A 16,370-nucleotide genomic window follows, 5' to 3' on the forward strand; every position below is an offset into this window, starting at 1 on the left:
ATCCAGACAAATGGTCGTGATCAAATAAGCAGGAGGTAAAGAAAAAGATAAGGAGAACCCGGCCACCATGACAACCAGTGGTGAACCCATAAAGCTGAAACATGAAGCTCTATGGGGATACTAAAGGATAAGTCTGAGCCAGGTGGAAGGGTTAAGTGCAGAAGGGTCCATGTGCTATGGGCAGAAGTTTGAATTGTATCTTAGAAAGACACATGTTACAAAATGCTTCTTTTGATTTTATATTTCATCTTAAAGAGTTTCAGTCTTCAAGTTACTCCTAATTCCAGTTACCAAATCCTGAATCTAAAGCTGTTCTCAGACTTATCCTGTGGTAGCTATGATTTCTGGGGTCTTCTTTGAATTGATAAAATGGTCCCTGATGTCACAGGTGGAAAAGTCTTGGGAGAAAAAGAAAAAAAAAAGATGGCAACAGACCCCATCTCCTGAGCTCCCACTCTGCCCTTGTGTTAAAAATTTAAAATTCAAGTATCAAAACAATTCTACAACATATAGACATATGGGTGAGAGAAATTAAGGACTGAAACCACACAGGTATATTATAGTGACTATATCCAAAGACTATACACTTTCTGCCTTGAGTCACAGACTCCAAGCACCAGTAAAAGTATTAGACTATGGCAACAGCACGGGGTATATCCTAGCTATCAAAGATAGTAGTCTGTGAATGATGGCAGTATGTGAAAATGTATAAACATACCAAATTCAAAGAGACCACACACTGATTAAAACTATTACAGACTCAGTAAAACTGTGATTAAATGGACATTAATGATGGTTGGGAGATACTTTTGTATACATAATTTAAAATATGATGGTTTAAAAAAATAGAAACAAAAATTGTCTATAGCCATTGTTCGTTCACATTGTCCCAAGGCCAGAGTAATTCTTGGGACTTTTAACCCTTCCGAGCCATGAGATTCTTTGATTGAGAGCACAGAAAGACCACTAAAACCATGTGAATTTTCTATATATATATAAACTCAGGATAAAAGCAAAGGTAAGATGTGTGCTTAAAGAATTAAAAAAAAAAGGCAGAAAGCTGATCTATGTTGCTTACCCATTCTCATTTTTTAGAGTACATATTTTATAAAATATATAATAAAATCATTTCTAGGTTTTACCTAGAATTAACTGGCATATGCATATCCTTCAAGATTTGTTTTTCTCTTTAGAAATCAATCTTTCACACAAGAAAATGAACTTTGGGAGAAGTAGTTGTAGGATAAATTGTACTGTGTGTAGATCTAACATTTACTGAACAGATTATTTCATCTGATATATATTTTCACAGTCTTCATAGACTGAATAGACAACCCCGTTCTACATTCATTTTTTAGGAAAGTTTTTATATATCCACTGCTGTAAAGTTTGAGTAAATATACACGTAGGTATTTACATTCGGTTTTAGATTTCAAAAAGTCCCATTTTTTATTGTTTTATTTTTTATTAACAATCTACCAGATCCTTATTTTTTTCTCTTTTCCAGGTTAACATGAAATTTGCTAAAAAAAAAAAATTCTCTATCATTTGGAATTTAAATAATGGGATTCTGAGCATTATCCTTTTGTGCCTCGAGGCTACAGGCTTAATAGATGGTAAGCATTGACCTGAAATCGGCAATAATCACCAGGAATGTAGATTGGGAGATTAAACCTGGGAGATCATAGGACCATAGCTTTATCTAACAAATCTAATGGAAAAAAGAAAAGAAAGCTCAGTTATTAATGTAGTTTTTTATACTGAAACATTAAAGGAAGTCTTTTTTTCTAGTACCAGTGTTTCCCAGTTCTATTCATACTTCAATATTTTCTGAAGGTTCATTACAAGCAAGTCACAATAAATATAAACTCCATGAAGCTAAATACTCATTAATTTTGTATGATCAGCACCTCTAAATTTCAGTTATTTAGTAAATAGTAGCCAATTATTTATTAAAAATAGAATTGAATGTATAGAAAAGCAAAAGTTAGAAGATCCAGATGTAATTTCATATAAGTGCAATAAAATTATTAATCTTATTCTAATAGTCAATTTCTACAGCAAAAATTTACTGCTATTTAAGTAATTTCTGCCTGTTTTATTTTAATGGATATTTAAGACAATTTAACTACTGATAAATATTTCAACTGAATTTATCAGAAAACATTTACAATTAGAGCTAAATCTTCTAAACACATAACACTATTAGTGTCTATTTTAATTCACATTAATACATAAGTGAAGTGCATATTAAAAATGAATTTTTATAATTTATTATGCATAGGAATTTATATGCATATAGTTAATAGAGAATAATTAATTAATTAAAAGCACATTTCTTTTGTTACATTTGCAGTTGGAATGTTTACTGTAAAAATGTTGACTTCAATTACTTTAATAGAGTTTTCTTTCAAAAACTGATGATATATTTTTATAACCAGCCATTAGACATACATGCCATTGCGCATTGTCATCTTCTTTCCCAATAGTTAGTAACTTGGTGAGTGGGTTTTCTGTGAGGCCAGCATCACTGTCCAGAGTTGTGTGTGCATGCTGCACAAGAGGCCCACCACTTGGCACTGCAGGTTGTGACCATTTAAGAGTCGGATTGATGATCTGATGATCAAAAGTCATGAAAGAGTTTACTTGCTGTCTCTGGGCTTTCTGTAGCTGAGGCCTTGCAGAACATTCCAGGTGTGCTGGGACCTACAAGATCAAAATCAAGCAAATACAATATGCAGCATCAGCTGTGAAATTAGAGTTCTCCTTTCCACAATTGCACTAGGATAATAAATACACTATACTATAGCACCTAGTTTCTCTCAAATCTATCGTCCACACTTCTGTCATAAGTTACATACAATTTTAATGGGTTATGACTATTAAGAAGTAATTTAAACTTTAATAAAATATTTTGAATGCTAACCAGTTTTTTTTAAATGAGTAGCCCTAAAAATTAGGAATAAATATATAAACCACAATATTTTTCGAGGGTCTAAAAAATGGGGGCCTAAAATAAGGAAAATACAGATGATTCACTATTATAAGTAATTTGTATATAACATGTATTACTTGGATTCCTTTATATTACACATAAATATTCTATGGAATATGATCAAGACTTTGTTCTTAAGAAAACTAAAAATTATAAGACAGCAGGAACTAGAAATATATATACAAAATATTAAGTGTGAAACTGTATGGGTAGTGAAAATCTAGGTGATTTTTTTCTACTTTTCTGTACTTCCCTATTTCTATCCTGAGCCCAGTTTTATTTTTTAATCTTATTTTTAAACCCTCTCATATTTTCACCTTATAATAACGAGAAAGTGGTATAGTCATTATTATGAATTGACAGGACCATTCAGAAAAAAATCTAACAATTGTCATGTGTCAACTAAACAACCGTCCAGTCTGCCAAAATCCCCTTTTCAAAATATACCACATACTTTCAAAATTTTACACCTTCAGTCTAGTTATCATAGTTAATATTGTACTACCATTTGTGTAAGGACAACTTTAAGTATTTCAAATCTGCCCTTTAAAAGCCTATGAACGTAGTTTTGCCTGGCAGTAGTCTTTATATTTACTGTGCTATTCTGTGGCTTCTAATACATTTTCCTCAAGTGGCCTATAGATAAACTGATTTAATATTTCCCTCATGTTAAACAATAGTAAAGATTGCTGTACAGTGCTTATTTTTCCTTTCATTTCAGTTACACAAACTACTCCTTAAATCCCTTAACATGCATTAGCCCAGATAAATAGCCTCTACGAAGTATTTTGCATTTAAATTAGCTGGTTTGGGGTACAATATTGTAGTAGTTACTTAAGTTTAATTCTGTTATGCTGACATTTTTAGCATTATTTTAATTGTACTACCATAAAATAATTTTTCAGTCATATAAAAAAGATTAAGATTGGTAATAAAGATTACACATATTACTAATTATATTGCTATGAGCTTTGAAGTTGTAAAATAACATTTCATTAAAATGCTGGTGGTAATTTTTTTAGGGTAGCTGTTTAGATTATCCTACTGTTCTAAATTAATCCTTTTTAATCTGTATACATTTATGAAATATACATTATGAAGAACACTTTGTTTCACAAATCTGAATGATATTTCACACTATGCAACTGAATGCCAAAGAATATTGTATACCTACAATTGGGAAATATCTTTTGTTCTAAGAATTATATGTTGAATCAGAATTTACAACATGCATTAACTAATTCATTTTTTACTTTTCATCCATTCATTCCAAAAGCCTCATTGAAGCACTTACTCTTGTGTTATATCAAGAATACAAAACAAGTCATAGATGTGATCCCAAGGTTATAGGAGTTTACCATCTATTGGGCAGTATTAATATCAATTATAGCAACAACAACAATGATAATATTAAGCAACAGATACTAGGCACTATGCTAAACAATTTACATATATTATTTTATTCCATTCTTGTTATAACCTTAGGAGATAGGTACCATTAGTTAGTATCCCCATTGCACTATATAGATGAAGCCACTAAAATTTAGAGAATTTAAATGGCATACCTATTACCATTCAGCTAGTGAGAGAAAGAAGTGGAATACAGAGCCTGTCTTCCTCAGCATTACAATATCGGTTCCTGAGTAAATAACTGAAATGTTTACAATGCAAAGCAAAAGCTCCAGAACATAAGCAATGAAATTAAAAAGCAGTGGTTTTAAAAAAAACATATTGAAAGAGAAAGTGATTTTAAGTCAGCTGTTGGAATGAGAGATAGTCCTACACAGCAGGCAAAGGAAAGAAAATCTCAAATATTCTCAGCAAACTATCGCAAGGACAAAAAAACTAAACACTGCATGTTCTCACTCATAGGTGGGAACTGAACAATGAGAACACTTGGACACAGGAAGGGGAACATCACACACCAGGGCCTGTTGTGGAGTGGGGGGAAGGGGGAAGGATAGCATTAGGAGATATACCTAATGTAAATGACGAGCTAATGGGTGCAGCACACCAACATGGCACATGTATACATATGTAACAAACCTGCACATTGTGCACATGTACCCTAGAACTTAAAGTATAATAAATATATAAAAAAAAGAAAAGGAAAATCTCAAATAGAAAAGACCAAGATGAAACAAGAAAAGAAGTTGTGAGACAGTCACAAATGTTACTCATGCAAAAGAAGTCACAGATACTTTTCTCAAAGCAAGAATACCATCTCCTCTTCAGGCCACTCTATATAGAGTTAGAATAAAATATAGCATGGGACTAACTCTAATTCTCCCTAAATTATTGATTATCTGTGAGGAATTACAAAAGTTTAGCAGGAAAGAGTGAGGACTGTGTTGGAAGCTATCTGTACAACATCTGTAAACTAAGCAGAAGAGTCTAAAAACTCGGTGTAGCATAGAAAGATTCAATGAAATGTGATTATACTGTTCCCCAGAAAAAAATCTCTGACTTTACTAATCATGAACTAATATCAGAACAATGGGATAACTCATTGTAAAACACTAGTTTAACTATGTACCACTAATTTTAAAATAGCTTAAAAATTGCCTAGGTTATAAAGACATAAAATTATCTTGTGAATTTCTCTAACTGGATGTGCCAATATTTTGTGGGATAAAGTAAATGAAATTATAGGTTGCCATTGTTCATTTGTTCACTTATTCAAGTAACAGTTTTTGAGTATCAAGCATGTGTGGGCACTAAGTGGTACACTGAAGGTAGAAGGCAGATTAACAGTGTCTGCCCTCAAATAGTATAAAGTATAGTCACAATCTAGACAGGGTAGTAAAAAATGAGTTCTTCATGGGCAAGGACTGTATTTATCTTGCTGGCTGCCCAACTGCTATGCTTCTTGTACATAGCCCAGAGAATGACACACAGCAGGCACACAAAAATATGTGTTCCTATAAACACATATAAAATGTGTTTTATATATATATATATATATATATATAAACATATAAACACATATAAAAATGAAAGAATGAGTCATTAGAGTAAATCTTGGGAATCCACTAGAAGACCATATAAACCATAATCAGGATATCAAAGTATTTGCTAGGAAGTCAGAGCAGCTATAGATTGTGATTTGTTTCATTGAATTCTCAAAGAGATAAGACCATCAAAATGAAGAGAAATTTTTAGGTTTTTAAAACAATAAGTAAATCATATCTTCAGAACTCAAAATTATGTTTCAATATTATCACCCTAACATGCTGCTATTGCAAATTAACCTATATATAGAATATTTTCCTTTACCCAAAACCTTCCCACCACATTACTAACAGCTTATTTATAATAGTTTCTTTTACATCCAGTACATCCTGCCTATCAAAAAAAATTACAAGACATACTAAAAGGCTAAAAAACATGGTTTGAAGAAGCAGAACAAGCATTATAACCAGACTCAGATATGGCAGGGAAGTTAAAATTATCAGACCAGGATGAATTTTTTAAAAACTATGATTAATATGCTAATAGATAATGTAGGCATCATGCAAGAGCAGATGGGCAATGCAAACAGGGAGATAAAAATTCCAAAGAAAAAAATGAAAAGGAATACAAAAAATCAAAAACACTGTAGTGAAATGAAGAATGCTTTTGATGAGTTTATTAATACATTGAAGATGACTGAGAAAAGGATCTCTGAGATTAAGGATTTCACAACAGGAAACTACAGAACTGAAAAGCAAAAAGAAAAAGGTTAAAAACAAAAAAGAATATCTAAGAACTGTGGGACAATGACAAAAGATGTAACATGTGCACAATGTGAAAACCCAAGGGAAGAGAAGGGAGAAAGAAACAGATACAATATTTAAAGCAATAATGACTTAGAATTTCTTCAATTAATATAACATACCAAACCACAGATCCAGGAAGCTCAGAGAACACCAAGCAGAATAAATGCCAAATGAAAACAAAACAAGAACAAAAACAATCTATACCTGGGCATAATATATTTGAAGCACAGAAAATCAAAGATAAAGAAAAAAACTCTGGAAAAAAAATCTGGAAGAAAAAGCACCCTACCCATAGAGAAGCAAAGATAAAAATTACATCTGACTCTCCCTTAGAAACCATGCAAGCAAGAAGAGAGGAATTAAATACTTAAGGGATTGAGGGGGAAAAAAACCCACCAACCTAGAATTCTGTACGTTGTGAAATTTCCCTTAAAAGGTAAAGGAGAAATAAAGACTTTCATAGACAAGCAAATATTGAGGAAATTTGTTTTCAGTAGCCCTGCCTTACAAGAAATGCTTTTAAAAATTCCTAGGAGGGAAAGAAAATAATGTAGGTCAAAAAATCAGACCTACATAGAGAGACAAAGAGCATCAGAAACAGAATAAATTAGGGTAAAATAAAATTGCTTATTTTCTTATTCTTCATTGATCTATATTAATGTATTTAAAATAATAAGGCAATCATGGGAGGAGGTTCCAAGATGGCCAAATAGGAACAGCTCCAGTCTACAACTCCCAGCGTGAGTGACGCAGAAGACAGGTGATTTCTGCATTTCCAACTGAGGTACCAGGTTCATCTCACTGGGGCTTGTCAGACAGTGGGTGCAGCCCACAGAGCATGAGCTGAAGCAGGGTGGGGTATCGCCTCACTCAGGAAGCACAAGGGGTCAGGGAATTCTTTTTCCTAGCCAAGGAAAGCCGTGACAGATGGTACCTGGAAAATCAGGACACTCCCACCCTAACACTGCGCTTTTCCAACGGTCTTAGCAAACAGCACACCAGGAGATTATATCCCGTGCCTGGCTCAGAGGGTCCCATGCCCACGGAGCCTCACTCACTGCTAGCACAGCAGTCTGAGATTGAACTGCAAGGCAGCAGCAAGCAAGGCTTGGGGTGGGCCGTCCACCATTACTGAAGCTTGAGTAGATAAACAAAGCTGCCGGGAAGCTCAAACGGGATGGAGCACACCGCAGCTCAAGGTGGCCTGCCTGCCTCTGTAGACTCCACCTCTGGGGGCAGGGCATAGCTGAACAAAAGTCAGCAGAAACATCTGCAGACTTAAACATCCCTGTCTGACAGCTTTGAAGAGAGTACTGGTTCTCCCAGCATGGAATCTAAGATCTGAGAACGGACAGACTGCCTCCTCAAGTGGGTCCCTGACCCCCAAGTAGCCTATCTGGCAGGCACCTCCTAGTAGGGGCTGACTGACACCTCATACAGCCAGGTGCCCCTCTGAGATAAAGCTACCAGAGGAAGGATCACGCAGCAACATTTTCCATTCTGCAATATTTGCTGTTCTGCAGCCTCTGCTGGTGATACCAAGGAAAACAGGGTCTGCAGTGGACCTCCAGCAAACTCCAACAGACCTGCAGCTAAGGGTCCTGACTATTAGAAGGAAAACAAACAAGAGAAAGGACATCCACACCAAAACCCCATCTGTATGCCACCATCATCAAAGACAACAGGTAGATAAATCCACAAAGATTGGGAGAAACCAGAGCAGAAAAGCTGAAAATTCTAAAAATCAGAGCGCCTCTTCTCCACCAAAGGAGCGCAGCTCCTCATCAGCAATGGAACAAACCTGGATGGAGAATGACTTTGACAAGTAGAGAGAAGGCTTCAAAAGATCGGTAATAACACAATTCTCTGAGCTAAAGGAGGATGTTCAAAACCATCACAAAAAGGCTAAAAACCTTGAAGAAAGATTAGATGAATGGCTAGCTAGAAAGAACAGTGTTGAGAAGACCTTAAAAGACCTGATGGAGCTGAAAACCATGGCACGAGAACTACGTGATGAATGCACAAACTTCAGTAGCTAATTTGATCAAGTGGAAGAAAGGGTATCAGTGATTGAAGATCAAATGAATGAAATGAAGCGAGAAGTTTAGAAAAAAGAGTAAAAAGAAATGAACAAAGCCTCCAAGAAATATGGGACTATGTGAAAAGACCAAATCTAAATCTGATTGGTGTACTTGAAAGTGATGGGGAGAAAGGAACCAAGTTGGAAAACACACTTCAGGATATTATCCAGGAGAACTTCCCCAACCTAGCAAGGCAGGCCAACATTCAAATTCAGGAAATACAGAGAACGCCGCAAAGATACTCCTCAAGAAGAGCAATTCTAAGACACATAATTGTCAGATTCACCAAAGTTGAAATGAAGGAAAAAATGTTAAGGGGAGCCAGAGAGAAAGGTCAGGTTACCCACAAAGGGAAGCCCATCAGACTAACAGCTGATCTCTTGGCAGAAACTCTACAAGCTAGAAGAGAGAGGGGCCAATACTCAAAATTCTTAAAGAAAAGAATTTTCAACCAAGAATTTCATATCCAGCCAAACTAAGCTTCAAAGTGAAGGAGAAATAAAATCCTTTACAGACAAGCAAATGCTGAAGATTTTGTCACCACCAGGTCTGCTTTACAAGAGCTCCTAAAGGAAGCACTAAACGTAGAAAGGAACAACCAGTACCAGCCACTGCAAGAACATGCCAAATTGTAAAGACCATTGAGGCTAGGAAGAAACAGCATCAACTAACGAGCAAAATAACCAGCTAACATCATAATGACAGGATCAAATTCACATATAACAACATTAACCTTAAATGTAAATGGGCTAAATGCTCCCATTAAAAGACACCGACTGGCAAATTGGATAAAGAGTCAAGACCCATCACTGTTCTATATTCAGGAGACCCATCTCATGTGCAGAGACACACATAGGCTCAAAATAAAGGGATGGAGGAAGATCTACCATGCAAATGGAAAACAAAAAAAGGCAGGGGTTGCAATCCTAGTCTCTGATAAAACAGACTTTAAACCAACAAAGATCAAAAGAGACAAAGAAGGCCATTACATAATGACAAAGGGATCAATTTAACAAGAAGAGCTAACTACCCTAAATATATATGCACCGAATACAAGAGCACCCAGATTCATAAAGCAAAGAGACTTAGACTCGACACAATAATAATGGGAGACTTTAACACCCCACTGTCAACATTAGACAGATCAATGAGACAGAAAGTTAACAAGGATATCCGGGAATTGAACTCAGCTCTGCATCAAGTGGACCTAATAGATATCTACAGAACTCTCCACCCTAAATCAACGAAATATACATTCTTCTCAGCACCACATTAACCTTATTCCAAAATTGACCACACATTAGAAGCAAAGCACTCCTCAGCAAATGTAAAACAACAGAAAATATAACAAACTGTCTCTCAGACCACAGGGCAATCAAACTAGAACTCAGGATTGAGAACCTCACTCAAAACCGCACAACTACATGGAAACTGAACAACCTGCTCCTGAATGACTACTGGGTACATAATGAAATGAAGGCAGAAATAAAGATGTTCTTTGAAACCAACTAGAACAAAGACACAACATACCAGAATCTCTGGGACACATTTAAAGCAGTGTGTAGAGGGAAATTTACAGCACTAAATGCCCACAAGAGAAAGCAGGAAAGATCTAAAATTGACACCCTAACATCACAATTAAAAGAACTAGAGAAGCAAGAGCAAACACATTCAAAAGTTAGCAGAAGGCAAGAAATAACTAAGATCAGAACAGAACTGAAGGAAATAGGGACACAAAAAACCCTTCAAAAAATCAATGAATCCAGGAGCTGGTGTTTTGAAAAGATCAACACAATTGATAGACCGCTAGCAAGACTATTACAGAAGAAAAGAGAGAAGAATCAAATAGATGCAATAAAAAATGATAAAGGGGATATCACCACTGATCCCACAGAAATACAAACTACCATCAGAGAATACTATAAACACTATGCAAATAAACTAGAAAATCTAGAAGAAATGGATAAATTCCTGGACACATACACCCTCCCAAGACTAAACCAGGAAGAAGTTGAATCCCTGAATAGGCCAGTAACAGGCTCTGAAATTGAGGCAATAATGAATAGCCTACCAACCAAAAAAAGTCCAGGACCAGACAGCTTCACAGACGAATTCTACCAGAGGTACAAAGAGGAGCTGGTACCATTCCTTCTGAAACTATTCCAATCAATAGAAAAAGAGAGAATCGTCCCTAACTCATTTTATGAGGCCAGCATCATCCTGATACCAAAGCCTGGCAGAGATACGACCAAAAAAGAGAATTTTAGACCAATATCCTTGATGAACATTGATGCAAAAATCCTCAGTAAAATACTGGCAAACCAAATCCAGCAGCACATCAAAAAGCTTATCCGCCATGATCAAGTGGGCTTCATCCCTGGGATGCAAGGCTGGTTCAACATATGCAAATCAATAAATGTAATCCAGCATATAAACAGAACCAAAGACAAAAACCACATGATTATCTCAATAGATGCAGAAAAGGCCTTTGATAACATTCAACACCCTTTCATGCTAAAAACTCAATAAACTAGGTATTTATGGAACGTATCTCAAAATAATTGATGGAACATACCTCAAAACAGCTGTTTATGACAAACCCACAGCCAATATCACACTGAATGGGCAAAAACTGGAAGCATTCCCTTTTGAAAACTGGCACAAGACAGGGATGCCCTCTCTCACCACCCCTTTTCAACATAGTGTTGGAAGTTCTGGCCAGGGCAACCAGGCAGAAGAAGGAAATAAACGGTATTCAGTTAGGAAAAGAGGAAGTCAAATTGTCCCTGTTTGCAGATGACATGATTTTATATTTAGAAAACCCCATCATCTCAGCCCAAAATCTCCTTAAGCTGATAAGCAACTTCAGCAAAGTCACAAGATACAAAATCAATGTGCAAAAATCACAAGCATTCTTATACACCAATAACAGACAAACAGAGAGCCAAACCATCAGTGAAATCCCATTCACAATTGCTTCAAAGAGAATAAAATACCTAGGAATCCAACTTACAAGGGTTGTGAAGGACCTCTTCAAGGAGAACTACAAACCAGTGCTCAACGAAATAAAAGAGGACACAAACAAATGGAAAAACATTCCATGCTCATGGATAGAAGAATCAATATCATGAAAATGGCCATACTGCCCAAGGTAATTTATAGATTCAATACCATCCCCGTCAAGCTACCAATGACTTTCTTCACAGAATTGGAAAAAACTACTTTAAAATTCATATGGAACCAAAAAAGAGCCCACATTGCCAAGACAACCCTAAGCCAAAAGAACAAAGTTGGAGGCATCACGCTATCTGACTTCAAACTATACTACAAGGCTACAGTAACCAAAACGGCATGGTACTGGTACCAAAACAGAGATATAGACAAATGGAACAGAACAGAGCCCTCAGAAATAATACCACACATCTACAACCATCTGACCATTGACAAAACTGACAAAAACCAGAAATGGGGAAAGGATTCCCTATTTAATAAATGGTGCTGGGAAAACTGGCTAGCCATATGTAGAAAGCTGAAACTGGATCCCTTCCTTACACCTTATACAAAAATTAATTCAAGATGGATTAAAGATTTACATGTTAGACCTAAAACCATAAAAAGCCTAGAAGAATACCTAGGCATTACCATTCAGAACATAGGCATGGGCAAGGACTTCATGTCTAAAACACCAAAAGCAATGGCAACAAAAGCCAAAATTGACAAATGGGATCTAATTAAACTAAAGAGCTTCTGCACAGCAAAAGAAACTACCATCAGAGTGAACAGGCAACCTACAAAATGGGAGAAAATTTTCGCAACCTACTCATCTGACAAAGGACTAATATCCAGAATCTACAATGAACTCAAACAAATGTACAAGAAAGAAACAAACAACTCCATCAAAAAGTGGGCAAAGGACATGAACAGACACTTCTCAAAAGAAGACATTTATGCAGCCAAAAAATACATGCAAAAATGCTCATCATCACTGGCCATCAGAGAAATGCAAATCAAAACCACAATGAGATACCATCTCACACCAGTTAGAATGGCCATCATTAAAAAGTCAGGAAATAACAGGTGCTGGAGAGGATGTGGAGAAATAGGAACACTTTTACACTGTTGGTGGGACTGTAAAATAGTTCAACCATTGTGGAGGACAGTGTGGTGATTCCTCAAGGCTCTAGAACTAGAAATACCATTTGACCCAGCCATCCCATTGCTGGGTATATACCCAAAGGATTATAAATCCTGCTGCTATAAAGACATATGCACATGTATGTTTATTGCAGCACTATTCACAATAGCAAAGACTTGGAACCAACCCAAACGTCCATCAATGATAGACTGGATTAAGAAAATGTGGCACATATACATCATGGAATACTATGCAGCCATAAAAAAGGATGAGTTCATGTCCTTTGTAGGGGCATGGATGAAGCTGGAAACCATCATTCTCAGCAAACTATCACAAGAACAAAAAACCAAACACTGCATGTTCTCACTCATAGGTGGGAATTGAAAAATAAGAACACTTGGACAGAGAAAGGGGAATATCACACACCAGGGCCTGTTGTGGGGTGGGGGTAGGGGGAGGGATAGCATTAGGAGATATACCTAATGTAAATGAAGAGTTAATGGGTGCCGCACACCAACACGGCACATGTATACATATGTAACAAACCTGTATGTTGTGCACATGTACCCTAGAACTTAAAGTATATTAAAAAACAAAAATAAAATAATAAGGCATTTGACCATGTATAGGTATGCTTATATAATAATTAAAATTAATGACAGCAATTATACAAGTGGCAAGAGGGAGAAATTAGGAATATTATTTGGTTGTTACAAGATATTTCCCAGAGGAGATGGGGGAAGATGGCCAAATAGAAACCTCCTGCAATCATCCTCCATGCAGGAACAACAAATTGAACAACTATCCACACAAAAAAACACCTTCATAATAACCAAAAATCAGGTGAGCAATCACAGTATCTTGTTTTAACTTCATATCACTGAGAGAGACACTGGAGAAGGTAGGAAAGACAGTCTTGAATTGCCAACATCTTCCCTCCCCCAACCCTGGCATGGCTCGGAGAGAGTATCTGTGCTCTTGGGGGAGAAAGAGTGCAGTGATTATGGAACTTTGCTTTGGAACTCAGTGCTGTCCTGACACAGTGGAAAGCAACATAGGGCAGAACACAGCTGGCACCCACAGAGGGAGCATTTAAACCAGCCCTACCTGGAGGGGAATTGTCCATTCCAGTGTTCAGAAGTTTAGTTCTTGCAAGTCTCAACACCGTGGGTAAAGCTCTCTGGGTTTCTGAATAAACTTGAAAGGCAGTTTAGGCCACAAAATCATCAATTCCCAAGCAAGTCCTGGTGCTGTGCTTAGCTTACAGCCAGTGGACTTGGGGAACATAAGACCTAGTGAGATACCAGTTGGGGTGGCAAAGGGAGTGCTTGTGCCACCTATCCCCCAACCTAAGGCAGCACAGCTCGCAGCATCAGGAAAGACTCTTTCCTTATGCTTGAGGAGGGGAGGGGAAAGAATAAGGAAGACTTTGTCTTGCAACATGGCTACCAGCTCAGCCTCAATAGGATAAGGAACAAGGCAGAGTCTTGAGGCCCTCATTGCAGAGCCTAGCTCATGGCCATTTCTAGATACATCCTGGGCCAGAAGGGAACCTACTTCATTGCAGGGAACGATCCAGTCATGGCAGGATCTTTAAAATGCTAATTAGACCCTGGGCCCTGAATAATCAGCAGTACTACCCAGGCAGTACTTGTGATGGGCCTTGAGTGAGACTCAGAGACATGCTGGCTTAGGTGTGATCCAACGTATTCCCAGCTATGGTGGGTTTGGGGAGAGACTCCTTCTGCTTGAGAAAAGGAGAGGGAAGAGTAAAGAAGACTTTGTCTTGCATCTTAAGTAAAAGCTAGCCACACTGGGGTAGAGCACCCAGTGAGCTCTTAGGGTCCTCAATTCCAGAACTTGTCTATCAGACAGCATTGCTGGACATTCTTTTGGCCAGAGGGAAGCCCACTGCACTAATGGGAGAGTCCTGGAGCTGGCAGCATTCACCAAAAGCTGACTGAAGAGACCTTGGGTCTTGAGTGAACGTTGGAAGTAACCAACCAGATAGTACTCACCACAGGCCTGGGGCAGTATTAGCTTTGGGAGAGTCCATAGCTTGTGAAAAGGAAAAGAAAGAGTGGGAAGGACTTTGTCTTGTGGATTGAGTGCCAGCTCAGCTGCAGTAGAAAAGAGAACCAGGTAGTTTCCTAAGGTTTTCAAATACAGTCCCTGGCTCCCAGCTGGTATCTCTGGACTAGCATGGGGAGGGGGATCTCATCACCCTGAGGGTGAGGACACAAGTCTGGCTGACTTTACTACCTGCTGATTGTAGGGAATTAGGGCCTTGAGAGAAACATAAACAGTAGTCAAGCAATTGTTACCATGGGCCTTGGGCAAAACCCAGTGCTGTGCTGGCTTCAGTTCTGACACAGCATAGTCCCATTGGTGGTGGCCAGAGGGGTGCTTGTGTCGCTCCTCCCCAAGATCCAGGTAGCTCAGCACACAGAGAGAGACTCCATTTGATTGAGAGAAGGTAAGGGAAAAGAACAAGAGTCCCTGCCAGACAACACAGAGAATTCTTCTGGATCTTATCTAAGACCACCAAAGTGGTACATGTATGAGTCTGCAAGAGCCACAGCATTACTAAGCTTTGGCTGCCTCCTAATGCAGGTACCACTGCAGTGACCAAGAACTTAGATTACAACATCCAAGTCCCTTTAAATACCTGGAATGCCTTCCCAAGATGGACAGGTACAAACCAGCCCAGACTGAAAAGAATAAAATGAATACCTAACTCTTCAATGCCCAGACACTAACAAACATCCATAAGCATAAAAACCTTACAGGAAAATATGACCTCACCAAATAAACTAAATAAGTCACCAGGAACAAATCTCGGAGAAACAGAGATATATGACCTTTCAGACAAAGAATTCAAACTAGATGTTTTGAGGAAATTCAATGAAATTCAAGACAAAATGGAGAAGCAATTCAGAATACTATCATGTAAATTTAACAAAGAGATTGAAATAATTTAAAGCAAAAATTCTGGAGGTTAAAAGTTCAATAGGCATGCTGAAGAACGCATCAGTCTCTTACCAGCAGAATTCATCAAGCAGAAGAAAGAATTATTGAACTTGAAGACAGAATATTTGAAAATACATGGTCAGAGGGGACAAAAGGAAAAAGAATAAAAAAGAATTAAGCATGCCTACAAGATCCACAAAATAACCTCCAAAGGGAAAATCTAAGAGTTATTGGCCTTAAAAAGGAGGTAGAGGAAGAGACAGGGATATAAAGTTTATTCAAGTGGGTAATAATACAGAACTTCCCAAGCCTAGAGAAAGATATCAATATTCAAGCACAAGAAGGTACTAAAACACCAAATAGATCTAACTCAAAGAAGGCTACCTCAAGACATTTAATAATCAAACTACCAAAGGTCAAGAATAAAGAAA

At 37.4% G+C, this 16,370-nt stretch overlaps 1 protein-coding gene across 7 annotated transcripts in view; it reads right to left on the reverse strand.

Moving 5' to 3' along the window:
• TFEC (transcription factor EC) overlaps positions 1-16,370 on the reverse strand; it is a 227,338-nt gene that overhangs the window by 44,123 nt on the left and 166,845 nt on the right. For all 7 annotated transcript variants that reach the window (XM_063642144.1, XM_063642148.1, XM_055283752.2 and 4 more), the window contains one exon: positions 2,455-2,706. In XM_063642144.1, coding sequence (XP_063498214.1) covers positions 2,455-2,706 — 252 coding nt within the window. The remainder of the gene's footprint in view (positions 1-2,454; positions 2,707-16,370) is intronic.

Source organism: Symphalangus syndactylus, chromosome 6, assembly GCF_028878055.3.
Source record: "Symphalangus syndactylus isolate Jambi chromosome 6, NHGRI_mSymSyn1-v2.1_pri, whole genome shotgun sequence".
Taxonomy (NCBI): domain Eukaryota; kingdom Metazoa; phylum Chordata; class Mammalia; order Primates; family Hylobatidae; genus Symphalangus; species Symphalangus syndactylus.